The sequence below is a fragment of the Myotis nattereri genome (genome assembly GCF_964212035.1).
Source record: "Myotis nattereri genome assembly, chromosome: 3".
Lineage (NCBI taxonomy): Eukaryota > Metazoa > Chordata > Mammalia > Chiroptera > Vespertilionidae > Myotis > Myotis nattereri.
The window spans coordinates 51,818,641-51,846,541 of NC_138077.1; the positions used below are offsets into that span (position 1 = coordinate 51,818,641).

Sequence of the window (27,901 nt, forward strand, 5' to 3'; positions counted from 1 at the left end):
ATTTAGTCTTAGAATGTGATCTCTTTTTTTTAACACAATATTTGTTAAAAAATATTTTGTCTCCTTTGAGTGGTGAGCACATGATGCAATATACAGATGACGTATTATAGAATTGTACATATTAACCAATGCCACCACAATAAATTTGATAAAAAGTAAAACGAAAGCAAATGCAAAAAAAATACTTTGTTTTCCAGTTTTTTCTTTAATAATGAAGATGCACAAAAATCAAATTCTTATCCTATCAACTACCCAAGTTTAATTCTCAAAATAAAACTTTTAGGCAAACTAATTTCAGTTGAGAAAAGGAAAACGCTTTGTAAGAGATGAGGTATATTTCACACAGGTACAAAATTTTTTATTTTCACATAAAATAAAAAGATTAGTGACCTTCATTATTTTTAAATATATTCAATAAATCATAGAGCGAACACTAAACATACTTAATAGCAATAAAATTCCAGTAAATATATCTGTATGGAGTATATTCTGTTAAAAACATGAAAGATTAGAAGGTCTTTACTACTACTACTACTACTACTACAAGACATAATTTTGGATATGAATGATTAGACAACTGCAGATTTGGGCAAATAAGCAATATCCAAAATATTAAAAATTAAAAAAATAATTAGAAATATACAAAAATGATACATATGCCAAGTATAAGTTGAAAAAAAAGGACGCTTAAAAAATGTGTGCAAATTGGTTGATAAAAAATATAGAAAACATTAATCTAAGTATTTAAAATCTACAAAGTAACCTTTGATAATGATTATGAGGCCCTGGCCGGTAGCTTAGTTGGTTGAAGCATCATCCCAATACGTCGAAGTTGTGGGTTTGATTCCCAATCAGCACACATACATGAGAATGATTATGAAACTGAACCAACCTTGTCAAAGCAAACAAGATTCAGCTGTCCACATATATTTATCCTTTGGGGACTGATGCAGAAAATACCAATTTTTTTCAGTCTTCTTTGAGCATACACAATACCAGCAGTCATTGCAGCAGGAAGTGCAGGTGGCACAGTGATTGTAATGATATCAAGAGACTCGATAATTATTACTCCAATCTCCACCTATAATTCACAGAAAAATAAGTGTCAGAACCCCCCCTCCCCCGCCCCAATACTTACTAATCTAGTAAGGGTATTTCTTTAGTGAAAAATCTATAAACCATTTTCAATTTTATATATAACAAGTGTGTGTACATAAACACTTCTATTAGCCCTTTATAATCTTTCCCTTAGAAATTCTGTAAAATAGAAAGTTCAATATATTGTCAATGGACTGTGGAATGACAGCTATTTTTAAAGAAAACTCTCCTTTGATAGCTCTACATACTTCACACACTACACATTTTGAAGTTCAACAAACATTTTTCAGATACTGACTCTTATTACAAGCACTGTACTGTACCAGTCTTTACAGGAGATAGAAAAGAGAAATTTGACAAGGTCCCTCAGCTGTGTCTTTAATTAAGTAATAGCAAATCATTTTAATGCTATATATCCCAGAAGTTAAAAAAAGAGAAAATAAAGCTTTTGGTATGTGGTTACCTCTTTTTTTTTAAGTCACAAAAGAGCAAGTGAAAGACCATCTAAACCAAAGCCATTCAAAAAAAACTTCCTGCTATGATGGAAATGTTCTGTATCTGTACTTCCAAATATAGTAGCTACTAGTGTCATATGGCTTTCAAAAGTTAATTTAAATTACATTAAAATTTTAGTTCTTCAGCCTCACTAGCCACTTTTCAAATCCTCAGTAGTCACATGTGATAATTAAAACTCAAACCCTGCCCTAGCTGGTTTGGCTCAGTAGATAGAGCATCAGCCTGCGGACTGAAGGGTCCCAGGTTCAATTCCAGCCAAGGGCACATGCCTGGGTTGCGAGCTCGATCCCCAGTGGGGGGCATGCTGGAGGCAGCCAATCAATGATTCTCTCTCATCATTGATGTTTCTACCTCTTTCCTTCTCCCTTCCTCTCTGAAATCAATAAAAATATATATATAAAAAAAGAAAAAAAACTCAAACCCTACTAAGAGTTCCATGTACATACCTCATTTAAAATGCTATTGATAATAGTGTAGATAAACCCAATGGCAGCCACCGCCACAAGACACAGAAGAAACAAGTAGGCATCTCTGTAGAGTTTAAAATCTGTTGGTTTGGGATACAATATGGAACGAACAAGCTGTCCTTTGGAAGTACTAAATCCTTTTAAAAAATTCAAAGAAGAAAATTACTTATATATTAATTAAAAGATGAGAATTTTCTCTCAGAAGAGAATATTTATTTATTTATTCATTCATTTATTCATTTATGTATTACTAGAGGCCCGGTGCATGAAATCGTGCACCAGTGGGGTCCCTTGGCCTGGCCTGCGCCCTCTCACAATCCAGGACCCTTTGGGGGATGTCGGACGACCGATTTTGGCCTGATCCCCGCAGGCCAGGCTAAGGGACCCCACTGGTGCACGAATCGTGCACCGGGCCTGCAGTATGCATATAAGATCTTTGATTAATCTCTTCCCATCCTCCCCTCACCTCCCTTCCCTACGAGATTCATCAGTTTGTTCCATGTTTCCATGCCTGTGCATTGAGCATCTGCCCCCTGGTGGTCAGTGCATGTCATAGCTACTAGTCGAACAGTCACTTAGGCTTTTATATATAGACTAGAGGCCCAGTGCACAAAAATTTGTGCACTGGCGGGGGAGGGGAGTGTCCCTCAGCCCCACTTGTGCCCTCTCACAGTCTGGGACCCCTCGGGAGATAACCACCTGCTGGCTTAGGCCTGCTCCCCAGTGGCAGAAGGCAGGCCCAATCCCTAGGTGCAGCCCCTGGTCGGGCTCAGAGCAGGGCCAATTGGGGAGTTGGGGCACCGCCCCGTCATGCACAGAGCAGGGTGGATCAGGAGGCTGCGATGCCACCCTCAGTCACGCTCAGGGTAGGGCCGATTGGGGGATTGGGGCGCCGTCCCCCGTCACACTCAAGGCAGGGTCGATGGAGAGGTTGCGGCGCCACCCCGTCACGCACAGAGCAGGGCGGATCAGGGGGTTGTGGTGCCACCCCTGTCAAATACAGAGCCAGCCGATCAGGGGGTTGGGCACTGCCCCCTGTCACACACAGAGCAGGGCCCATCAGGGGGGTTGGGGCTCCATACCCTGTCACACACAGAGCAGGGCCAATCAGGGGGTTGGGGAGCTCCCCCTTGTCATGCACAGAGCAGGGCCGATCAGGGGTTTGGGGAGCTCCCCCCTATCAGGCACAGAGCAGGGCTGATCAGGGGGTTGGGGCGCCTTCCCCTGTCATGAACAGAGCAGGGCGGATAGGGAGGTTGTAGCCCCACCCCGTCACACACAGAGCCGCAGGGCAATCAGGGGGTTTGGGTGCTGCCCCCTGTCACGCTGCTCCAGGGACCAGGAGGCCGCGTGGCTCTGCTGATCCCGGTGCTGGGAGGCATATTACCCTTTTACTATATAGGATAGAGGCCTGGTGCACGGGTGTGGGCCAGCTGGTTTGCCCTGAAGGGTGTCCTGGATCAGGGTGGGGGTCCCACTTGGGTGCCTGGCCAGCCTGGATGATGCGATGATGGCTGTTTGCAGCTGGTCACACACCCTTCAGGGTGGGGGTCCCCACTGGGGTGCCTGGCCAGTCTGGGTGAGGGGCTGAGGGTCATTTTCAGGCTGGCAGGTGACTGAAGCTCCCAACCGCTCCTTTTTTCCTTTTTTTTTTTTTAATTTTTTTTTTATTCTTGGATTTATGGCTGTCACTGGAGCTGAGAGCCGGCTTTAGCTGTGAGACCTCGCTGCTGAAAGCAGGTTTCTGGCTTTGTTTACTTTCTGTATTTGAAACTTTGTTGCGACTCCAGCTCTGAGATCCCAGCTGACTGAAAACAGGTTTCTGGGGTTTTGTTTAACTTCTATATTTGTAACAATGTTTCTTAGCAGCTCAGAGCCCAGCAGCGGCAGGCGGGGAATATTGGAGTCCTCCGTCACTGAAGCAAGCAAGCCTCCTGTTTGTGTCAGTAGCCTGGCTGCCGGCCGCCATCTTAGGTGGCAGTTAATTTGCATATCGCCCTGATTAGCCAATGGGAAGGGTAGCGGATGTATGGCTAATTACCATGTTTCTCTTTTATTAGATAGGATAGATATATTGGCTTCGGGTGTATAGCTTAGTGGTTAGACAATCATATAATTTACATAGTGTTCTCCTCAATATTTCCAGTACCCCAAGTGGCATTATACATAGTTAACACAATATTCAAAACAGAATCTCTTTTTAAACATTCAGTAGATGTCAAATATGCAAGAAGAGATATGGTCTTACCTGTTCTAACTACTATGGCCTTGACAAGCTCTCCAGTGTAGAAACGAGTTTGAATAACAGTAGTCCCACAAAACAGAGTGTGTCGTTTATGTATTTCTGGACTATATAATTCATCTCCCATTCCTTTTATGTCCACTGAAGGATTTGGCAAATTCGTCTTTGTCACTGGAACACTTTCTCCTTAAAAACAAAAATCATAAGTTAAAGCATAGAAATCAGTGGCAAACACATACAACTTGAAGTGTTAAGTAACCTAAATGTTATCATACTGTTTACAATTGCTACTAAAGTAGAGTTCTCATAATGGATAACATAACTTACTAAATCCGTTTTTTGGCTACCTATTTCCTTAAGCCAATATATCAAATCTTGTCTCCCACAATAATTCCTGAAGTGATCTGATTCAAAGATAATGATTTTTAAATGATTGTGCCAAGTTTCAAATAAGGAGACCAGGTAAGAGTTGCCTTAGCCCCAGCAGCTGTTCTCTTATACCTAAGAACTGAACTGGAAAGTGCTCTGCAGCCTCCAGCACACAGAGATGTGAAGACCTATTCCTAACCCCTAGACACACACACACACACACACACACACGCGCGCGGCGCGCGCATCTGGAGAAAGGAGATAATAATACGTAGTATGGTAGTTCTCTCAACTAACAAACAAATTCTTTTTAACACTGAAATTTAATTCTGTGTAGCATCCACAATTCTCGCTTCAAGCCAACAAGCGTGTGGGGATATTTATGTGTGAGTGTGTTTTAAGAAAAGATTCTTAAGTTTGAAAACATTATATAGGAATCACTTTCTTACCAGACTGACTATGACAATAAAAAAATTCATATGACAAAAAAGATATAGAGCTCTATCTTCAGATTGTGAATTTCCAAAAAAAAATCCTTTTGAAGTCTACTTCTCCTCAACTTTAAGAAAAATACAATGTTTAGTCCCACTGTTTACACATCAAATAAGGAAGCAAATACACTGCTTCTCTGTAGGCAAGGGCTTCTTTTTTTCTTCCCTTACTATAAAACATTTCCACAAATCAAAAAGAGTAAACAGGAGCATGCCAAGAAATGCAGTGATGATGAGCATGGTGACTTAGTATCACAGCTGAGTATAATGCAGAATTTGGTTCCCTCAGAATAAAAATAAAAAACAAAAAAATCACTTTCAATATCCATGACATTCGTAACATTCATAAAGAAAAGATAAACAGCACAGCTAATTTTGAAACAGATTCATCAGCAACCACTTAATCTACTCTCATAAACAACTCATCTGATTTTTCCTCATTTCATTTAGTTTACCTGTTAACATGCTTTCATTTACAATGCAAGTACCATTAATAAGTACTGCATCACAAGGCATGATAGTACCATTTAATGGAATGACCATAACATCTCCCGGCACAAGTTCTGTAGAAAAGATCTCTTCTTTTTCTGGATTTAAAGAAAGAAAAAAGAAAAAGAGTGAGAAAAAAATATTCTTTAACTTAGAATAAACATAAGCAAACAAAAAGTCATCTGAACTCAATGAGATGTCAAACATAATGGAGTTAACAGAAAAATTCCAATAAACAAAATGTTTCAACAAATAAAATGATTATTCCTTAGGCCAGTGGTCGGCAAACTGCGGCTCCGCAAACTGCGGCTTGCGAACCACATGTGGCTCTTTGGCCCCTTGAGTGTGGCTCTTCCACAAAATACCGACTTCTGCACATGGGCCACGAAGTTTCAATCGCACTGTACGTATGCACCCGCACGTGGTATTTTGTGGTATTTTGTGGAAGAGCCACACTCAAGGGGCCAAAGAGCCGCAGTTTGCCGACCACGGCCTAAGGTTAACACAGCATGGTGTTTAATGTCCACTAGTTTGTCCCAACAGGAAACTAACTATGCACAGGTAATGCCAAGTCCTCTCTGACCAAACAAGGTGGGTGGGCTCCAACATTCATTACAACACTTAAGGATCAATTTTAGCTAATAGCCCATTTAGAAAATAGTAAGTCCTATTGAGATCCCCTGCAATGGGTAAACATACTCGGATTTCCATAATCCCTTGAAAATGGAAGCATTGAAAATTTTAGCTACTCTCTTTTTTTTTTTTGGTTGCCTCTTATTAAAACTTTATTGTTAATATTATTAAATTTGTTCCTCTTTTTCCCCCCCCATAGCTTCCCTCCACCTGGTTCCCACCCCACCCTCTGCCCTTACCACCCCAATCCTTATCCATAGGACATTGTGTGTACAATTTTTGTACAGTCTCCTTCCGCACCCCCCACACCCTTTCCCCCCTGAGAATTGTCAGTCCACTCCCTTTCTATGCCCCTGATTCTATTATATTCACCAGTTTATTCTGTTCATCAGATTACTTATTCACTTGATTTTTAGATTCACTTGTTGATAGATATGTATTTGTTGTTCATAATTTTTATCTTTACCATTTTCTTCTTCTTCCTCTTCTTAAAGAATACCTTTCAGCATTTCATATAATACTGGTTTGGTGGTGATGAACTCCTTTAGCTTTTTCTTATCTGTGAAGCTCTTTATCTGACCTTCAATTCTGAATGATAGCTTTGCTGGGTAAAGTAATCTTGGTTGTAGGTTCTTGCTATTCATCACTTTGAATATTTCTTCCACTCCCTTCTGGCCTGCAAAGTTTCTGCTGAGAAATTAGCTGACAATCGTATGGGTATTCCCTTGTAGGTAACTAACTGTTTTTCTCTTGCTGCTTTTAAGATTCTCTCTTTGTCTTTTGCCCTTGGCATTTTAATTATGATGTGTCTTGGTGTGGTCCTCTTTGGATTCCTTTTGTTTGGGGTTCTCTGCACTTCCTGGATTTGTAAGTCTGTTTCTTTCACCAGGTAGGGGAAGTTTTCTGTCATTATTTCTTCAAATAGGTTTTCAATATCTTGCTCTCTCTCTTCTTCTGGTGCCCCCCTAATTCAGATGTTGGTACGCTTGAAGTTGTCCCAGAGGCTCCTTACACTATCTTCATATTTTTGGATTCTTTTTTCTTTTTTCTTTTCCGGTTGGGTGATTTTTACTTCTTCGTATTTCAAATCTTTGACTTGATTCTTGTGATACTCTAGTCTATTGTTGGATCTCTGTATAATATTCTTTATTTCAGTCAGTGTATGCTTAATTTCTAGTTGGTCCTTTTTCATATCCTCAAGGATCTCACTAGATTTCTTGAGGGTCTCACTAAATTTATAGGCGGTTTCTAGAAAATTCTTGAAAAACCTTGTAACTGTGGTTTTGAACTCTATATCCAGTAGTTGGCTTTCCTCCATTTCTGTTACTATGACCTGTTTCTTTGTCTCCGTATTTTGGCTGCTTCCTTGTGTTGATAGAGTGGCTTTGTGTGCTAGGTGTCCTATAGGGCTGAGTGACTCAGCCTCCCCAATTACCTGAGGTGGACACTCTTGGTGCACCCCACTGTGGGCTGGGTGCACAGTGTTGTTGTTGTTGGTTTCACTGGGATGAATTGACCTCCAGGCCAATTGGCTGTGAGGGCCAGCTGTGTCTACAATGGGAGAACTTCTGTGCTGGAGACACCCTTCTGGGGCAAGACTTGCTTCAGTGGGGCTTTGGTGCTCACTGAGTCTGCCCCCTGAGTGTGTCCCTTATGGATCTGAGGAGTTGTAATCTGGATGGTCCCACTCTGACCACTGGGTACACTGGCACTTGGATCTCGAAGGAGGTGCTAACTTAGCCTCTGCCTGAGGCTACCCAGCAGGAGCTACGGAGAGATCTGCAGATTCCTCTTCTTTATTTGGGATTTGGAGGTGCCCAGATGAGGCCCAGCTGTGAAGCAATGCAAGCTGCTGTGGGGCCTCGGGCCTTCTTTTGGATGTTCTGGGTCTCTCTGACCCAGCTGCAGTTTGTTAGGTAATTTTAGATTGCAGAGGGCCAGGCCATTCATATGCAAAAGACTCTGCGCACAGCTTGAGTGGGGCAGGGTCTCAGGGAATCAACAGGGCAGAGCAAATAGCTATGGCTGATCCTCGGCCCTGCCCTAAGGGCCCCGGGTCTCAGTGTCCCGTGGTAATCGCTGCAAGCACCTCTGAGAGAAAGCCACCCTCGAGTTTCTCCCCGTATGAGTCTGGTTCCCAGAGACTCGCCAGGAACTGGAGTTCAGAGCCGTCGGGAGCTTGTGTCTCCCTCCCGATTGAAAAAGACAGCCGCGTCCTCAGTTGCCAGCCCTTTCCGTGTGCGCCTCCATACCTCTGCACTTTACTTCCACACCTCCTCTGAGTCTCAGTGTGCTTTTCTCTTTCCTTCTAATTGTAGAATTTCCACTCAGCCAGCCTTCCTGTAGTTCTGGATGATGTCCGTTTTGTCTTTTAGTTGTAATTTTGAAGTGGTTGTGCGAGGCAGCAATTTCAGGTGTTTACCTATGCCGCCATCTTGGTTCCTCCCCCTACTTTCTCTTTTAACAGCATTTTTTACAGCATTCTTCTTCTTGTTGCCACTTTTTATAACCTAGAAAGTCTCACTGTGTACTCACTATTCCTAAAATAGTCCTAATATTTTAGACATTATTTTAAATGAATTTATAAAATAAATGTTGTGATATAGTATCCATTTCACTATTTCCTTAGAAATGTGTATACTATATTCAAGTTAGCTAAAGACTGTATAAAAGATCTTCCCACGTAAAAGGTTTTTCTTTACGATTGTCTTATATAGGGTTTCCCCAAAAAATGTATACATACTTTAGCAGCTGATAGCTGCAGATTCTATTTCATTTTGAAAATGAAAGGTATTTTAATAAACACTGCCTTTATAGTGTGTATACATTTTTTTGAGACACCCTGTATTTGGACATTCTCTCTCTCTCTCTCTCTCTCTCTCTCTCTCTCTCTTTTCCACCTAGGTTTAATACTATGCTCAGAAGACAGTTACATTAGTTTGTAAACAAAAATGTGTAAGAAAACTATTTTTTGTGACAGTGTGTAGGACACTCTTTCCTTCATTAAAACACACACACACACACACACAAACAAAAAAACAACAACAAAGAACTAGTTTACTAAGCTATGAGGAAAAAACAAAGGATTCTAATAATATTTAGTACATAGATACAATAATCTTCAGTTTTAAGCAAGATACCTATTTTTAAAACTCTTAAAGCTGTTAAAACCACTTGAAATTGAACTCCTCTTAGGTCTACCAGGCAATAAAATATCAATGATCTGATAGACTATACAAAGGGGATAGGACGATACAAGTTGAATGGTACATATGTCCTAGCATCCCAATTATCTCCAGCAGCAGCAGAGAAGGAAGAAGAGGAGCACCAATAATCTGACACATCTAACATTGCAGGTAGGGGAGAGAGACAGATACTCCCAGCTAAAATAGCAAGTGACCAGGAAGCACAGGGAAGGAGTAACCTGCTAGGCCAAACTGTTTACACTTGGATGAGGTATACTGAGCCAAGAAAATGGAGATTGATTTGGTGTTCCTCACAAATCTAAGCAGCTATGGTCCCCAAGGCCCATGATGCTGTGCTACCTCCACCGTATCTCCTTTACCTCTTCAATATCTCAGCAAACTAACATGTCCAAAACATTATCCTTCCCTAAGATTCTGCTTCTCCTTCTATTTAATTAAACTATGTTAATTAAACATCCATCCCCCAGCCTGACACCACTCTACCACCTTGCATCCAATGAATCGTAAAATCCTGTTCCATGGCCCTACTAATAGCTTTCAAACCCACATCATTTCTCTCCATTTCCACAACCTTTAACTTGATCCATTTCATGCCTTCAGTATTACTCCCCTCTAAACTAGTGTGAACATGGCAGCCAGAATAATTTTTTTTAGAAAGGCTAATAATTATCAGATCACTCCCCTGTTTAAAACCCTTCAATGGCTGTCCATTGCATTTTGGAATAAGTCAAAATTCTTCAACATACCTTAGAAGGCTGTACATCACCAACTTTCTACATCTGCCACACTGAATTTCTTCCAGTTATTACAGTGACCAAACTCCAGGCCTTTGGGCACTTAGAACCCTCTTCTTCTCCCTCACTCATTCCCACCATACTATCTTCTCACCTACCTCTTATCTAATTCAACCACTTAAAAAATACTTTTTTAAAGAAGCCATCCCTGACATCTACAGTAAATGAGCTCTAATATCTAATACGCTCCCTGCATTTGTCACACTTTATTTTCACGATTTATCATCTGTCTTTCCAACTAGTATGAAGTTCAGTGACGCAATGACTACGTCCTTCTTGATAATCACTGCATCCCCAGAGCCTAGTATAGTAGCTGTTACATTGTAGAAAAAGAAGAATACAATTTCATATAAATGAATTAATACAATACAAACTCAGAGATGAGTACAAATTCACACATACATTATTTCTTAAGAAATAAATGTATATATAACACACGGGCTTGTTTCATATATTAGTGCTTAATGGAAATCATTTTTGGATTATTTTTGTCAAGAGTCACCTGAAGTACTTACCTTCATTTACTCTGCAAACTGAAACTCTCACAGTACTGTGAGCTGCCACCATGTCATGCAACATTATATATTGCTGAAATAAGAAAAATAAATAAAAAATAAAAACTAGCTAATATAAAACCACTCTTCAATATATTAAAAAGTAAGGGTACTATAAAATAAAGTTAATAAAATAAATGCTTATCACTCTGCCCTTAAAAATGTCAAGACTAAAAGATTTAAAAAACTATACGATGTTTTAGCTAAAGACAAAATAAGAAGCACTTGATCCCTGAAAACACTAGAACCAGCCTATGATAAACAATGATAGACCCCTGCTATGGCCTCTAAGTGGTCAAGTAATAAACTGACTCTAAAAAACATCTGCCTTCCCTACTTCAAAAAAGGGACATATTCATAACTAAAAGAAAATCTGTATTGAGTATTACTTTGTATCAAGCACTATTCTATGCACCTTACAAAATATAAATACAGTTGTGAAATCAATAATAAATTGAACTTACCTTTTTAATGGAATATAGAGAACTTAAAATTGATACTACAGACATAATCACAATGGCTAGAGCATAGTAATAGTATTCATCAGTGCACCACAGTATAACACTGAACAGCTGGAAAATGTAAAATGGGTTGAGAACCTAAAAAAAAAAAACCACAAAATTTTTAAGTCAAAGTGAATAAAATGCTTATAACCATACAGATTTTCCATCTTTTTATTTAAGAAGCAACCAACAAGATACTATAGGATACTAGGTGTACCAGTTAATAATGCGGATTTTTTTTCAATAGATGGTGTTACACATATGTTGATATATATGCAATTTGATATGTATGCTATTTTGTTGTATTGACAACAAGCTTCAAAAGTTATGTCAAATTTGCTGAAGGTGTTAACATCATAGATATTTTTACACTTAAAAATGTCGAATTTCATGCCAAAAAAAGAGCATTTGCGGCAAGTTTTAATTCATTACTTTATTTTGAAGAAAAAGTTACCGTATACTTCGGGAAGCTTATGGTGAACATGCTCCACCTCAAGATACTTGTGAACGCCGGTTTAAACACTTTAAAAGTGATGATTTCGATGTGAAAGACAAAGAACATCCAGGTCAACCGGAAAAGTTTGAAGACCAACAATTACAAGCATTATTGGATGACTAGAGGCCCAGTGCACGAAATTTGTGCACTGGAAGGGTGTTCCTCAGTCCAGCCTGCACCCTCTCCAATCTGGGACCCCTCAGGGAATATCCAACTGCCAGTTTAGGCCCAATCCCACAGTCCTAAACTGGCAGTCGGACATCCCTCTCACAATCCGGGACAGCTGATTCCTAACCACTCACCTGCCTGCCTGCCTGCCCCCTAACCACTACCCAGCCAGTCTGATTGACACCTAACTGCTCCCCTGATGGCCCAATTGCCCCCAACTGCCTCCCCTGCCGGCCTTCTTCTGACAACCTGGGGGCGGCCATCTTGTGATGACACAAGGGCGTGAGGGTCAATTTGCATATTACCTCTTTATTATATAGCAAGATGCATGTCAAACTCAAAAACAACTTGCAGAAAGGTTAAATGTTGCTCAGCAAACAATTTCTGATCCTTTAAAAGCACTGGGAAAGATTTTAAAGGAAGGAAAATGGGTGCCACATCAACTGAACAAAAGATAAATGGAAAACCGAAAAGTCATCAGTAAAATGTTGCTTCAATGGCACAAAAGAAAGTCTTTTTTGCATCAGATTGTGACTGGCAATGAAAAGTGGATTTATTTTGAGAATCCCAAATGCACAAAATCATGGTTTGATCCAGGTCAACCATCAACATTGACTGCAAGGCCAAATCGCTTCGGAAAGAAGACAATGCTCTGCGTTTGGTGAAATCAGAAAGGTGTGGTATGTTATGAGCTTCTAAAACCAGATGAAACTGTTAATACTGATTGCTACCAACAACAAATAATCAATTTGAAACACGCTTTGATTGTGAAATGACCAGAATGGGCCAGAAGATACGGCAAAGTAATTTTGCTTCATGATGACACACCATCACACACTTCAAAACCAGTTAAAGACACGTTAAAAGATCTTGCCTGGGAAGTATTAAACCACCCACCATATTCACCAGACCTTGCTCCTTCAGATTACAACTTGTTCCGATCAATTGCACACACACTTTCTGAGCAGCACTTCAACACATACGAAGAAGTGGAAAATTGGGTCACTGAATGGTTTGCCTCAAAACAAGAAAATTTCTATTGGGATGGTATCCACAAATTACCTGAAAAATGGGGGAAATGTGTAGCTAGTGATGGACATTACTTTGAATAAAGCAGTTCTGATGTTTCTCTTGAAATTATCATGTTTTCTTTGATTACAAAATCCACCATTATTAACCGGTACACGTAGTAAGCTCTATGGTACCCTTGGGCAATATGTACTACCCCAATGTCGTAAAACTGATGGCTCTGTACTTTTCAAGGCACTTCTCATAAACAGTCCCATTTTACTTCCAAATTATATAGAGCCACAATTTAAATAATAAGAAGACATTCTTAGTTTTCTATTTTCTAACTTTTATTTAATCAGAATGAGATTATCAGAAAGGACTTGCTCCACTTTTATAAGTAAAGAAGCAGCAAAGAGAAAGATTTTCTGGTGATCAAAGCTAGTTACTGATGGAACCATATTACAAACCAGACTTTCTAATTCCTAATCATTATACTTTGGTATGTTCTAAACCAACGTCATAAAGTCACTCTCAGCAACTGATGAAAATAATCTTTTATTTCTACTAAAAGTATTCACTCAATACAGCTAACTTGATCTTTAGCAAAAAATTAAAAGACAGATTGGAGAGTCTAACTGCTAGGCAATATCTTATTCCCTTCCTTTATATGAACAACTTTTATTCATACCTCTTATATAGCAATTACCACTCATCAGTCACTACAGTAACTACTGACATGTTTTCTTCCCAGGTTAAAGTGCAAACTTCTCAATATGAACATCAGGTCATGTTTTATATTCCAAACTTCTGGTACAATGTCTAGTTTCTGCCAGAAGCTAATTCCAGCACGACATAAATGCAAGAAGTTTCATCAAAAGGTTGATGGAACTTAGGGATTCAGCAGGGCTGAATCTGCTGGAGATGGCTATGGGCATTTCCCCACACCTAAAGATTTGCATAGATGATTGCTTGCTGCCAGACAGCTGAAGGCATTTCAATTTACGTTATTGCATCCTACTGGCCAAACACCTAAACAGCAGAAGGCAGTTACCCCAATCTGACAATGGATTCCATATGTATATCTACCTTGCCTTAGGACAAATTGTGTTAATAAAGAGCAAGGGGTCCGGAGATTCAGGAGAACTTGGTTCCTTTAACTAAGTCTTCTCTGTCTCCCCAAAATGCCTTCCAAAATTATGTTTCATCTCTAGACTCTTTAATCATTTACAGCAGCCCCTTCTCCAGATTCCTGAACCCCTTCTATATGCTGGATTAAGACCCCCAGCAGTTTCCAACAATGTACCTCAAAATGCCATATGAATAAACTCAACATGATAAATTGTTTAATAATCAGAAAACAAAAAGCAGGAGTACACATCTATAAGATAGGGCAAGATTTAGATGTGTGATTTCCTGAGGACAAAAAAAAATTTAATCTACAGAAAAAAAAAAAATTAGACAAATAAAAAAGGAAAGTCATACACTAAATTATCTGAGATCACCTTTACCTTCCAAGTGGAAGGAAAAAAAACAAAACAATAAAAATAAATAAATAAATCTCTATATAAGGCTAAGTGACCGACTGTATGTCCATCCAACCGGTACATATGACATGCACTGGCAATCTATATATATATGGCTAAGGGACCGACTGTGGGAATGTACATACGTACGTCTGACTGACCAACCGGCGGGTACATATGACACGCACTGGCAATTTAAAAAGAAACATTGACTCGCACATGCATGATACATATACAGCTCTTGCTGGCACCAATTGCAAGCGTGTGTTTCCATCTGTCATTGTCAATACGTGAATGTGGTTGTTTTTGTTGAAATTATTTGTAATGGATCTATTATTGAAGCTACCTTTGAAAATAGTATATCTATAGATAATATTAAAAATATATCTAAACGTGTGATTCTTTGTCCAAAAATGATGAGCACGTTCATAAATTAAATGAAGAAATTTTGGATAGACTCGATGGAGATTTTCACACTTATTTGAGTGATGATTCCATCGATTCAACAGATGATGCTGAAAAGGAAAATTTTCCCATCGAACTTCTTAATAGTATTACTCCTTCGGGAATTCTGTGTCATAAATTAAAATTAAAAGTAGGTGCAATCATGCTACTGAGAAATCTTAATAGCAAAAGGGGTCTTTGTAATGGTACTAGATTTATTATCAAAAGGTTGTGACCTAACATAATCAAAGCTGAAGTATTAACAGGATCTGCAGAGGGAGAGGTTGTTCTGATTCCAAGAACTGATTTGTCCCCATCTGACACTGGCTTCCCATTTAATTTAATTCGAAGACAGTTTCCCATGATGCCAGCATTTGCGATGACTATTAATAAATCACAAGGACAAACTCTAGACAAAGTAGGAATATGCCTACCTGAATCCATTTTCGGACATGGTCAGCTATATGTTGCTTTCTCTTGAGTTCAAAGAGCGTGTGACATTAAAGTTGTAAATATTTCACCACACGGGAAATTAGTCAAGCACTCTGAAAGTGTTTTTACTCTTAATGTGGTATACAGGGAGATATTAAAATAAGTTTAATCAATTTATCAGTCATTGTTTTTATCACTTGTTTTTATATCATTTTTATATCTTTTTTGTTTTTATATGTCTTTGTTGTTATAACATGTTGTAATTATTTATTAATCAATTTATATATTATTTTCATATACATTTTACTAATTTCCTTTCATGTCTGATACTTCTATTATAGACAAAGAGCTAATAGTGATATTACAATATCTCTTCTAATTAATTTCCTTTCAATATGCACGAATCTGTGCACCAGGCCACTAGTAAAAGTTTGAAAACAGAAAATTAAGAATGTCTTATTACTTAGATCATGGCTCTTTTCAAATTGACAAATCTACTGATTACAAATATTGAGACATGTACAATAATAGTCTTACCTCCTTAATTAGAAGCTTAAAAACAGAAGGCACTTTCACAGAAATTTCATTTATTCCATAAAGCAATTTTCTATGACAAGAAAATATAATAACAGTATTATATTACATTACATAATAATAGTGTAATTTTGCGAAGTTACTTCATTACATAAAGCTCAAACCACAGACTGCTCCTAAATCTAGAACTTACACATTCATGTTTCTATATACTTGTCTTGCACAATTCAAATTCTCTACCTTTAGTATTTAAATTAAGTAGTTAATACTGGATAACTATACAGCTATCATTTTGATTCATTCTATCTCATATCTTTTTGTGTGACAAATATCTTTCCAACTAGTCTATAATAATTATGTCAGCAAAGGTTTTCTTTTCCATTCTTGAACACAATAGGTCTGAACAATTTTGAATTGCAATTAATTTTTCCAAAAGCTTAGATAAATAAATTTAAGAGACCTGATAATATTTTTCTAATAAGAATATTGTACTTTGCCCTAGTTGGTTTGGCTCAGTGAATAGAGCATTGGTCTGTGGACTGAAGAGTTCCAGGTTCGATTCCAGCTAAGGGCACATGCCTGAGTTAATGGCTTGACCCCAGTGGGGGGCATGCAGGAGGCAGCCGATCAATGATTCTCTCTCATCATTGATGTTCCTATCTCCGACTCCCTTCTTCTCTGAAATCAATAAAAATATACCTTAAAAAAAAAAAGATATATATATATACATATATATATATATATACACACACATACATATACTATAGATATATATAAATGGTGTCCCAAAATTCACACAAGAAATAATTTTGATAGAAAACACAGGTTTATAATTAAAAATTGTAAATTTTTCATTGATTCATAAAGTATACAGTATAGGGTTATGTACGGAATAGCATATCGGGTAAATGGCCTCCACGGCTTTGCTGGCACATACGCACTCTTTTGTTATTGCCTGAGCAGCCGCATTTTCGAAGAAGAATGGTCTGATGATGCCTCCAGCACAAAATCCGCACCAAACAGTGACACATTGTGGATGCATTTGCTTCTCAACAATCACTTGTGGATTTTCTGAACCCGAAATGCGACAATTTTGTCGATTAACCAAGCCATCAAGATGAAAATGAGCCTCATCGAAATTCAGCCACATTTATGCAAAACGGTCATGGAAAATTTCAACCAAAGAGTGCGTATGTGCCAGCAAAGCCGTGGAGGCCATTTACCCGATATGCTATTCCGTACATAACCCTATGCTGTATACTTTATGAATGAATAAAAAATTTACAATTTTTAATTAGATACCTGTGTTTTCTATCAAAATTACTTTTTGCATGAATTTTGGGATACCCTTTATATATATTGTACTAAGCCCTAACCAATTCTGTTCAGTGGTTAGAGCATCGGCCTGCCCACTGAAAGGTCTCAGGTTCAATTCCAGTCAAGGGCACGTACCTCAGTTGCAAGCTTGATCTCCAGCCCTCGTTGGGGTGTGTGCAGGAGGCAACCAGTCAATGTGTCTCTCACATCAATGTTTCTCTCTCTCTGCCTCTCCCCGTCTCTTTCATTCACCCTTAAAAAAAAAAAATCAATGGGAAAAATATCCTCAGGTGAGGATTAATAAAACAAAATAAATAAAAGAATACTGGAGCCCAGCTGGCTCAGTGGTTGAGCATTGACCTATGAACAGGAGGTCACGGTTCCATTCCCAGTCAGGGCACATACCTGGATTGCGGGCTCAATCCCCAGTGTGAGGCATACAGGAGGCAGCCAATCAATGATTCTCTTTCATCATTGATGTTTCTAACTCTCTCTCCCTCTCCCTTCCTCTCTGAAATCAATCAATCTATCTATCTATCTATCTATAAATATTCATTACAAAACACTGTACACTTGACATTTTTAAAAAAAATACTTTTAAAAAGTTGCTTGGCCCTGGCCAGTGTTACTCAGTGGTTAGAGCAGGAGTGGGCAAACTTTTTGACTCGAGGGCCACAATGGGTTCTTAAACTGGACCGGAGGGCCGGAACAAAAGCATGGATGGAGTGTTTGTGTGAACTAATATAAATTCAAAGTAAACATCATTACATAAAAGGGTACGGTCTCGTTTTTTTTAGTTTTATTCATTTCAAACGGGCCGGATCCGGCCCATGGGCCGTAGTTTGCCCACGGCTGGGTTAGAGCATCACTGGCCTGGTCAAGGGCTTGCACCTGGGTTGCAGATTCAATCCCCAGCCCATCCAGGCCGATATGTTTCTCTTCTCTTCTCTTCTCTCTCTCTCTCTCTCTCTCTCTCTCTCTCTCTCTCTCTCTCTCTCTCTCCCCCCCCCGCCTCTCTCTTTGCCCCCCCCCCCAAAAAAATCAATGGAAAAAATATCCTCTCGTGAGGATTAACAAAAAAAAAAGAAAAGCTGCTTAAATCCTTCTGCTTAAATTCCTTATCATAGTGCTTTCTATATGCTAGAGTAATTCTGGCCTTTTAAGAAGTATAAGTCTAAACGAAGAGACTCTTTTACTAATATATTCTAACACTTTGAAAAGATATGCTACAGGCGTATAAGAAAATTTCTAACTTAATTTGAAAATGGCACTTATCTTTAAATATGCAATACATCAATATAATTTTATACTTTAGCAGATAATAACATGATAAAAAAGATTGTCTCCCAATTTACAAATTTTCACTGTAGTAAATTTGAGCTCATGCTTATAATTCCCTATAGCAGTAAAATCCAAGATGTTATCAATTATAAGATATACCCATTATTGTATGTACAATTAAGAAAGATAAAGGATGACTCTCCATCCACTGTATAACACATTCCCCTTTTAGAAATGTTAAAATGTGGGGAAATGTATACCTTAGAATTGACGAAATATGGTTTATTTTCAGGGATATCAACTTCATAGTATCAGCTCCAATATTTTTATAATTCTTAAATTGAGAGATAGCCTTACCCAAATAAAACATCAATAAGTTGTCAAGTACTATGTCTATAATATTTAAATATCTGTTAATATGTACAACTATATGGTGAAAGGGTGAACTATACATACTACTGTATTTAGGAATTTTGATAATAGATCTGACTTTAGTTGGATAAAAATTACCTGTAGGCATGCATCCCCTTTGTCAGTCCTGCACTATGCTTTTCATAAATTGACGTACAAGAAACACCTTCATCCAGTCCCCTAAATAAATCCAAAGTTTTTACTTTAAACAAAGTTTAAAATATCCAAATGTCTTAATGCCTCATTTTTCTATATTCTGATTTCAAAGTGTGACTTCCTTACAAACAGAAATCCTTAACAAAAAATGAGACAATGAATGGGAATTTTAAAATCTAAAATTCCCAAGATAAACAATAGTGAAAGTTCTAAGTCTCAAAAGTGGCAACTTCTAAGTTATACAATGTATCTATCACATGATAAGATGGCTTTAAATACTCATGTTTATATAATAATATTATTATCCTTTAAAGCTGTGCACCAAAGCTGTAAGAGCTAATAACTAAACTAATAAAATTAAAAGTAGAGTATGATAGTTTGAGAATTCCAAACTAAAAATAAAAAAATGTTTTACTTTTTATTTAGTTCCTCCTCTTTAATTCTTTAAGCTTCACAGTAAGAAATCCTATTCATTTATTTTCTTTCTATAAAAGCATTCACCAAAATCCTTCCCTGATCTAATACATAGAGAGTACAGAATTTATGAGTCACGGGCAATGTCTAAATTCTGTAACAATTCTAATTGGGATTCAATTAACCTATCTACTTTATCTCCAAAAATGTCTTAATTATACTGAGATTCTAGAATTAACTGAGATACTAATAATAGAACTCTGAAGAGAATCTTATACATCATTTAATTCCAATCCTTTTCCACTTTTGTCAGATAGGAAAATTAAGCTCCGTAAGTAAGTGTTATCATAAATTCTACAAGTTTTTATGGTTGGCAAATGCTGCACAGCAATATGTTTGATGCTTTTTTCTCACTAAAGTTGATGACTTCTCCAAAGGCAGCAGTAATCAGTTCCAACTCAATTTTTTTAAAAAACCAAAACACCAGCTCATTGGCAGTATTCTGTAAGGCAATGGTTCTTAACTAGGAATGGTCTTCACAAATAGGCACGTAGGAATGCCCTGGTCCATTCCAGAATATTCTAATTCTTTAGTGCCAGGGGGGGAAATCCAGGCATGAATATTTTAAATGCTCATAAGGTGATTCTCTTTGTATTGCTAATATTAAGAACTATAGGCCCGGTGCACAAAAATTTGTGCACTCGGGGGGGGGGGGAGGGGGGTCCCTCAGCCCGGCCTGTGCCCTCTCGCAGTCTGGGACCCCCCGGGAGATAACAACCTGCTGGCTTAGGCCTGCTCCTGGGTGGCAGAGGGCAGGCCCAATCCCTAGGTGCAGCCCCTGGTCGGGCACAGAGCAGGGCCGATTGGGGAGTTGGGGCGCCGCCCCCTGTCATGCACAGAGCAGGGAGATTGGGAGGTTGTGATGTCACCCTCAGTCACGATTAGGGTAGGGCCGATTGGGGGGTTGGGGCACCGTCCCCTGTCACACTCAAGGCAGGGTCGATGGTGAGGTTGCGGCGCCACCCCATCACGCACAGAGCAGGGCCAATCAGGGGGTTGGGGCGCTGCCCCCTGTCACTCACAGAGCAGGGCCCATCAGGGGGGTTGGGGCTCTGTACCCTGTCACGCACAGAGCAGGGCCAATCAGGGGGTGGGGCACCGCCCCCTATCACCCACAGAGCAGGGCCAATCAGGGGGTTGGGGCACCGCCACTCTCACACTCAGGGCAGGGCCGATGGGGAGGTTATGGCTCTACCCCATCACACACAGAGCAGGGCCCGTGAGGGGGTGGGGGGGGTTTGGGGAGCTCTCCCCTATCAGGCACAGAGCAGGGCTGATCAGGGGGTTGGGGCGCCTTCCCCTGTCACGAACAGAGCAGGATGGATAGGGAGGTTGTGGCCCCGCCCCGTCACACACAGAGCCACAGGGCGATCAGGGGGTTTGGACGCTGCCCCCTGTCACGCTGATCTCGGTGCCGGGAGGCATATTACCCTTTTACTATATAGGGTAGAGGCCTGGTGCATGGGTGGGGCTGGCTGGTTTGCCCTGAAGGGTGTCCTGGATCAGGGTATCCTGTATCAGGGTGGGGGTCCCCACTGGGGTGCCTGGCCAGCCTGGGTGAGGGAATGATGGCTGTTTGCAGCTGGTCAAACACCCTTCAGGGTAGGGGTCCCCACTGGGGTGCCTGGCCAGTCTGGGTGAGGGGCTGAGGGCTGTTTTCAGGCTGGGGGTGACTGAAGCTCCCAATCGCTCCTTTTTTTCTTTTTTATTCTGGGCCAGTTTTAGCTTGAGGCTTGGCTCCAGCTCTTAGGTTTCTGGCCTTTCCTTACAATATTGCCATCCTGCTGGCTGAAGCCTGGTGGTATTTGTTACAGAGTTTCTTAAACTGCCCGCTCAGAGGCCTGCAGCCACAGGCGGGGAACGTTGGTTTACTCCGTCACTGAGGCAACCAAGCCTCATGTTAGTTTCAAGCTGCCTGGCTGCCGGCCACCATCTTGGCTGACAGTTAATTTGCATATCGCCCTGATTAGCCAATGGGAAGGGTAGCGGTCGTACGCCAATTACCATGTTTCTCTTTTATTAGTGTAGATTCCTTTAGCACTCTCAAGCAATGATACTTGAGTGTTTATAATAATTGCTTTAACAAAAGCAACAAAAATAGAATCCTAATTAATTAGTACTTATATAACTTGAAGCCTCCACAAAAATTTATCCAGTGATAAATTTTAAGAGATTACACCAATTTGTCCTACCCAAGGTTTAACACATTTGACAATGTCCCATCTTTATTCACATAGTGAAGTTAAATTTCCATCTATCTCTTCATCCCTCAAGTATATACAAGTGGGTAGAACTGTGAGCATATTGGGAGTTAACAGTTCAGATAGGTATACTCAAAGTTCACTTTGAGATGAACCCTCAAAAAGAAAAGAACTCAGACTCAGTGGATTTTAAGATCATACTACTTTTCTAACTTTTATGTAAATTTTGCCACGATACAGGTTGCAAGTGACATTTCATTCTAACATGGTTAATCAGTATTCAAATAACACTGGAAGTTGCTAAAGAATAAGTGAGTAAAAGTTCTTCAATAAAAACCTATTCAATTTTATGTAACATTAGAATGAATTCTTTACTATCTAGAACATTTTTAATATACTCATAATATAAACAAAAAAAATCACTTACTTTAAGAAATCAAAATTGTGAAGAGTATCATTCCAGAAATATTTTACACTATGGTGGGTAAAGTAACGAATCTGTAAAACACATAAATGTTACATCAAAAAGCATTATCATCACTTGTTTTCAATTACATTTACTAACACAAATCTATCATCTAACAACATATTAAATTTAAAGTGATCACATGTGACATGTAAATGTAATCTGTTTCTTTTAATAATACCTGAACTGTTACAATACAGTGATAAACAGGCATTTTATATGCATATACATTTATCTCAAAAATAACTGCAAACACAAAATTATGTACTATCCATGATAGCATAACATGTAACAATTCTGATTCTTAAAGAAACCTTGAAACTAAGATTACAGTACCTGTTCTGATTGTGTCTGTGAATATTTACTTATCTCATGCCCGTTCTCTTCGGCCAAATTTTCAGTTAAAAGAACAGCATGGCCATTTGAAACCTTATTAGCCACAGATTTTGGACTCGAAAATGGATGAGTTTTCAGAGAAAGCAAGCGAATTTTTGCACAAAACCACGTTTTGAATTCATCCTTACAAGAGAGAAAGGTAAATAGTCAATTATGTATATTATACAACTGTCTACATTTTTATTTGATTTCCATTCTTTACAATATTATTTACTCATCTCTGAGAAAGCATCACTTCCTACTGACTTAACCATTTCATAAAGATGCATAAATTTAAATGTGAAGTGCTTTCCACTGCTTACCATTTAAATGGTATACTTCACTAACACAATATCCCATAAAAGTTTATGAGTACTTTCTTAATTTACCCAACATACTCAGACTAGATATTAATGCATCTTATAAAATACTTCCAGGTAGGATCATTAAAAAACAAATAAACACAACACCCTGAGATGTAACAGCATCACATAGTAGAAGCAACTTGTTTGGTGAATGAGAGATCCTATAGTTCTAACTGTCCGGTGACCTTGAAGGACAGCATATAATCTCTCAGTGCATCAAGAGCTTAAAAGGAAGGGTAGGATTTGATCATCTTTAAGATTCTTTATACTCTAATTGCTCTGATAATATTCACTTCAAACACAGGTGCTTTAGAAATAGTAGGATTAGTATTCCTCATTATATCTTACAGTGATGTTCTCTTCATATATTATTTTCAACAAAGTACACACAAAGACATTCTTTTACTCCTCAAATAATCAGCTACAGTACAAGTAAATCCATGGACTTACAGTAGTCCTCAGCAGCACCACTTCACAGTCTTTAATTGCAGTTCTAATACAGGTTGCCTTCACCCGCCACTCAGGCATCCAATAGAGGAGGAGCAGGAGAAAGCCACCGGTGCAAACCACTCCTAGAGAAACTATGGCAAGCTTCCAGCGACATAAATTATAGCCATAAATTTCCTGCATGGATATAGTAATCATGATTAATCATCAAATGATATGAAAGATAAATCCAAAGTTCTTTGTTTTCCAGATGGTTATTGTCTTGTCAGATAAACTACAAATATTTTCCCAACCCATAATTTATCTTTAAATTTTGTTTCTGAGAAGCTTATTGTCAAAGGTATACTTTTTAAGTGGCAAAATCTTTTGATATTTACACATTACATTCTACATTTGATGTTATCATCCTATATAATAAAAGGTTAATATGCAAATCGACCTAACAGTGGAACAACCGGTCGCTATGATGTACACTGACCACCAAGGGGCAGATGCTCAATGCAGGAGCTGCCCCCTGGTGGTCAGTGCACTCCCACTGAGCAAGAAGCCGGGTTCACAGCTAGTGAGCGCAGCAGTGGTGGTGGGAGCCTCTCCCACATCTGCAGCAGTGCTAAGGATGTCTGATGGCACTAAGCTGTCAGTCAGACATCCCCCGAGGGCTCCCAGACTTCAAGAGGGCACAGGCCGGACTGAGGGACTCCCGCCCCCCCCACCACCCCTCCCCCACTCAGTGCACGAATTTCGTGCACCGGGCCTCTAGTTAGTAACATAATACTTTCCCACTGATATAGTATATTTACATTTAATATACATTCCTAGAACTTTTATAATTCCAGTTTTACATTTATCTTTTGAATTCTTCTAGAACTTTTCTTGTTATAAGATAGGTTTTTTAAAATAAACTTTTATATTTGAAATAATTTGATTTGCTGAAAAGATACAAAAATATTAAGAGTTCCTGTATACCCTTCATCCAATGTTAACATCTTGGTACATTTGTCAAAATCAAAAAGATTAGCCCAGCCAGCATGGCTCAATGGTTGAGCATCGACCTATGAACCAGGAGGTCACAGTTCAATTCTTGGTCAGGGCACATGTGCAGACTTGATCCCCAGTAGGGAGGTGTGGAAAAGGCAGCCGATCAATGATTCTCTCTTATCATTGATGTTTCTATCTCTCTCTCCTCCTCTCTTCCTCTCTGAAATCAATAAAAATACTAGTATATATTAAAAGAATAAAAAGTATTAACACTGTATATTATATTAAGTAAATCTTGTCTTTATTAGAATTTCACCATTTTTTTTCACTGTCTTTTTTTTTGTTTAAGGATATAATTTAGAATATCATGTTGCATTTAGTTAAGTTTTAACTTTATTTTTCCAAATCTTTAACTAATTGTCCCAATACTACTGTTACTGATCAATCTGACCTTCTGACCCAAATTATTCAAATTGTTTCAGTTACCCTAACAAGGGCTTCCAAATTTAGCAAATGAAAATGCAAAGTGCCTATTTAAATTCAAATTTCAGACAAAAAACCAAGTAATTTTTTTGTTGCCCTCTGCAATATTAGGGACATGCTTCTACTAAAAATGTATTCCTTGATTACCTGAAATCCACATTTAATATTTAACAGGGAGTCTTATACAGGGTAGAGCAAAAGTAAGTTTACAGTTATAAGTACTCAAAACAGTTTATTCTTGTATTATTATGTATTAATGAACGTATTATTTTCCATATAACAATTGTAAACCTACTCTTTCCCTACCTTCTTTTTATCTGACAACTCTATCTCCTTCCATCCGCCACACACAGAAGAGTTGAAAAGTGTGTTTTTTAAATTAAGCTGATTTTCAACATTTTATAAATCAAAATCAGAAATCTTGGATTTGGAATTATATTTTAAGCATTAGCTAACATAACTTCTCAAATTACCAAATGAAAAAACATACTTCTTTCCTCTAGGTTTTAACAGTTCAGAAGTGAAATAGGAATTATTCTAAAACAAATAGAAATGCTACATAATCCCAATTGAAAAACACAGTCAGGATGAGGAAAATACATTGACTTAGCTGTGTTTTGTTTTTTTAATTTACTTTTCTACTTCCCTAGCATAATAAATTGAAGAGATAAATTCTTCACACTTTCTAAGTAAATAATAAATACTGGTTACCATTTCATCTTCTTGACCCTGATTGATAGTCTTTCTTTCTTCTTTGTCCATATCTACAGTGATTTAAAAGGTCTTGTACTTCAGAACAGTTGAAGACAACTGAGAGATGAGAGGAACAAATGTTAGGAAATTATTATTTATCTTAATATACTATATAACTTCATATTATTACATTTCTTGTTGTGACATATGTATCAATGTTTAACTGGTACTTAAGTAACCACTAAAGTGCTAGGTGTTTCTAATGCCATTTTCAATGGTGTGCCAGTTCTTGCACCTGCATTATTTACAATCACAAAACGTGGCATATTCCATTAATGAATTTGTACTAGCAATAGCCCTGCTACAAAACAATTTAAATTCTGGGAGAAAATACTACAGAATCTTCCCTTTCATTCTCCAGACTCAGAGACGTAACCTAGTTGTGCCATAAAAGTGCTTCACACAACTCAATTTATTGCTTGAAGTAGAGTGAAGAGGTAAAGCACCAGTAGTGAAACCACCCCAAAACCTCTTAGGGATTAAAGTATCATCCGTCAAATGTTTACTAAGCAAGCATCTATTACATGAATGACATTCCCTGGCCACTAGTCAATCCCTATGGCATGTGTACCACTATTGGAGGTCACTCAACTGATTCCCCCGTTCTCATTCCAAAGTCCACTAAGCAATCTTATGACTATTTCTGACTACTCATGATGCTTGTCTACGAGAAAATTCACTGAGCTCATCAACAAAGTTTTTTCCCCTGTATTAAAAAAAATGAGATTAATTATAAACAGACATTGGGCCACACATTAAAGAGATTTGAAAATTGTAGAACAATGCCTATTTTCTCATGATTTTTTTTGGTTATGGCAAATATTTTTCAGAAAAATGTTACTTAATATGTAATAAATGTATTATTGTCACATCTTATTAAACTAATATTCTCAAATCTATATCAGTTTTAACTAACATGGTATCAACAGATACAATGCACATAAACAAAAGCTTTTCAGAGTTCACAATAAACATTAAAGCAGTGGTTCTCAAACTTCCTAATGCCGCAACCCTTTAATACAGTTCCTTATGTTGTGGTGACCCCCAACCATAAAATTATTTTCATTGCTACTTCATGACTGTAATTTTGCTACTGTTATGAATCGTATTGTAAATATCTGATATGCAGGATGTATTTTCATTATTACAAATTGAACATAATTAAAGCATAGTGATTAATCACAAAAACAATATGTAATTATATATGTGTTTTCTGATGGTCTTAGGTGACCCCTGTGAAAGGGTCGTTCGACCCCCAAAGAGGTCGCGACTCACAGGTTGAGAACCGCTGCATTAAAGGTTACCAGTCTGAGCCCAAAGCCTTGGAGAGCCACTGCTTTAGACTAGGCTGATGTCTGCAGAACAGCCAATAAGTAATATAACCTCTCAGTCCCAATGTCATGTTTCTGCCTCATCTAGCCAGTGTGTAGTACAGGCCTGACACATGGTAGACACTCAAAAATTACTTGTTGAGTGAATAACACTTGTTGTGCTAAGGTAGCATTAGCTATTTAATGTTTATAAATGTTAGGAAATTATTTTTCCTAGTAGACTATATAACTTCATATTATCACATTTCTTGTGATACATGTATCAATGTTTAACTGATACTTAAGTAATCAAGTAAAATAGCCAAGTAAAACCAACTGCAGCATTTTAAACTAATCCCATATGTGACTACTGAAATCTCAACAAAATGACCAATGAAAATATTGATGCCTCCTATACCAGCACCCAGCACTTGTCTAACTACTGGTAGCCCTGGAGATGGGGTCAGAGCTAAGTAGAGCCAGGACTTTCTATAGAAATAAAAGGCAGAATTTTAAGATAGAGATAGATAGATAGATAACTTAGTGCCATCTTGGAAAAGAAAATTTAGAAGTATCTGGTCCAACTTCTCCAAAAGAAGCCTTATTATACAAAAAAAAAACAACAACAAAAAAAACACCTTTGGGAAATTTAGTAGCAAGTTATTCTTAGTCTAGGGCAGTATTACAGCCATGAAGCATGTTACTACCATGTTAAGACTAATCCATCAAATCAATATTATATGAGGAACCTGCTGCTATGGACTATAGGGAGAATGAACTAGCCCAACCTCTTCCCTGTACAAAAGGTCAGCAGCTGTTACCTGAACATGGAAGAGATAGACCAATCTTGCAAGATTTAAATGTGCACATGCCCACTTTCAAAGGTTAAGACAAAGGCATCTACCCTGATGCTG

At 38.4% G+C, this 27,901-nt stretch overlaps 1 protein-coding gene across 3 annotated transcripts in view; it reads right to left on the bottom strand.

Annotated features, from left to right (window-relative positions):
- ATP13A3 (ATPase 13A3) overlaps nt 1-25,734 on the bottom strand; it is a 75,115-nt gene extending 49,381 nt beyond the window's left edge. Inside the window, exons 1-12 of one of the 3 annotated variants that reach the window (XM_081088490.1) lie at nt 25,636-25,734; nt 23,467-23,640; nt 22,613-22,795; nt 22,238-22,308; nt 19,079-19,159; nt 15,974-16,043; nt 11,324-11,458; nt 10,821-10,893; nt 5,639-5,770; nt 4,330-4,509; nt 2,061-2,218; nt 893-1,081 (exon numbers count right to left, since the gene is read on the bottom strand). In XM_081088490.1, the coding sequence (XP_080944616.1) occupies nt 893-1,081; nt 2,061-2,218; nt 4,330-4,509; nt 5,639-5,770; nt 10,821-10,893; nt 11,324-11,458; nt 15,974-16,043; nt 19,079-19,159; nt 22,238-22,308; nt 22,613-22,795; nt 23,467-23,640; nt 25,636-25,686 (1,497 nt within the window). In that variant the 5' untranslated portion in view covers nt 25,687-25,734. The remainder of the gene's footprint in view (nt 1-892; nt 1,082-2,060; nt 2,219-4,329; nt 4,510-5,638; nt 5,771-10,820; nt 10,894-11,323; nt 11,459-15,973; nt 16,044-19,078; nt 19,160-22,237; nt 22,309-22,612; nt 22,796-23,466; nt 23,641-25,635) is intronic. The other 2 variants (XM_081088488.1, XM_081088489.1) reach the window with 2 other exon arrangements.
- Nucleotides 25,735-27,901: the final 2,167 nt, after the last annotated feature.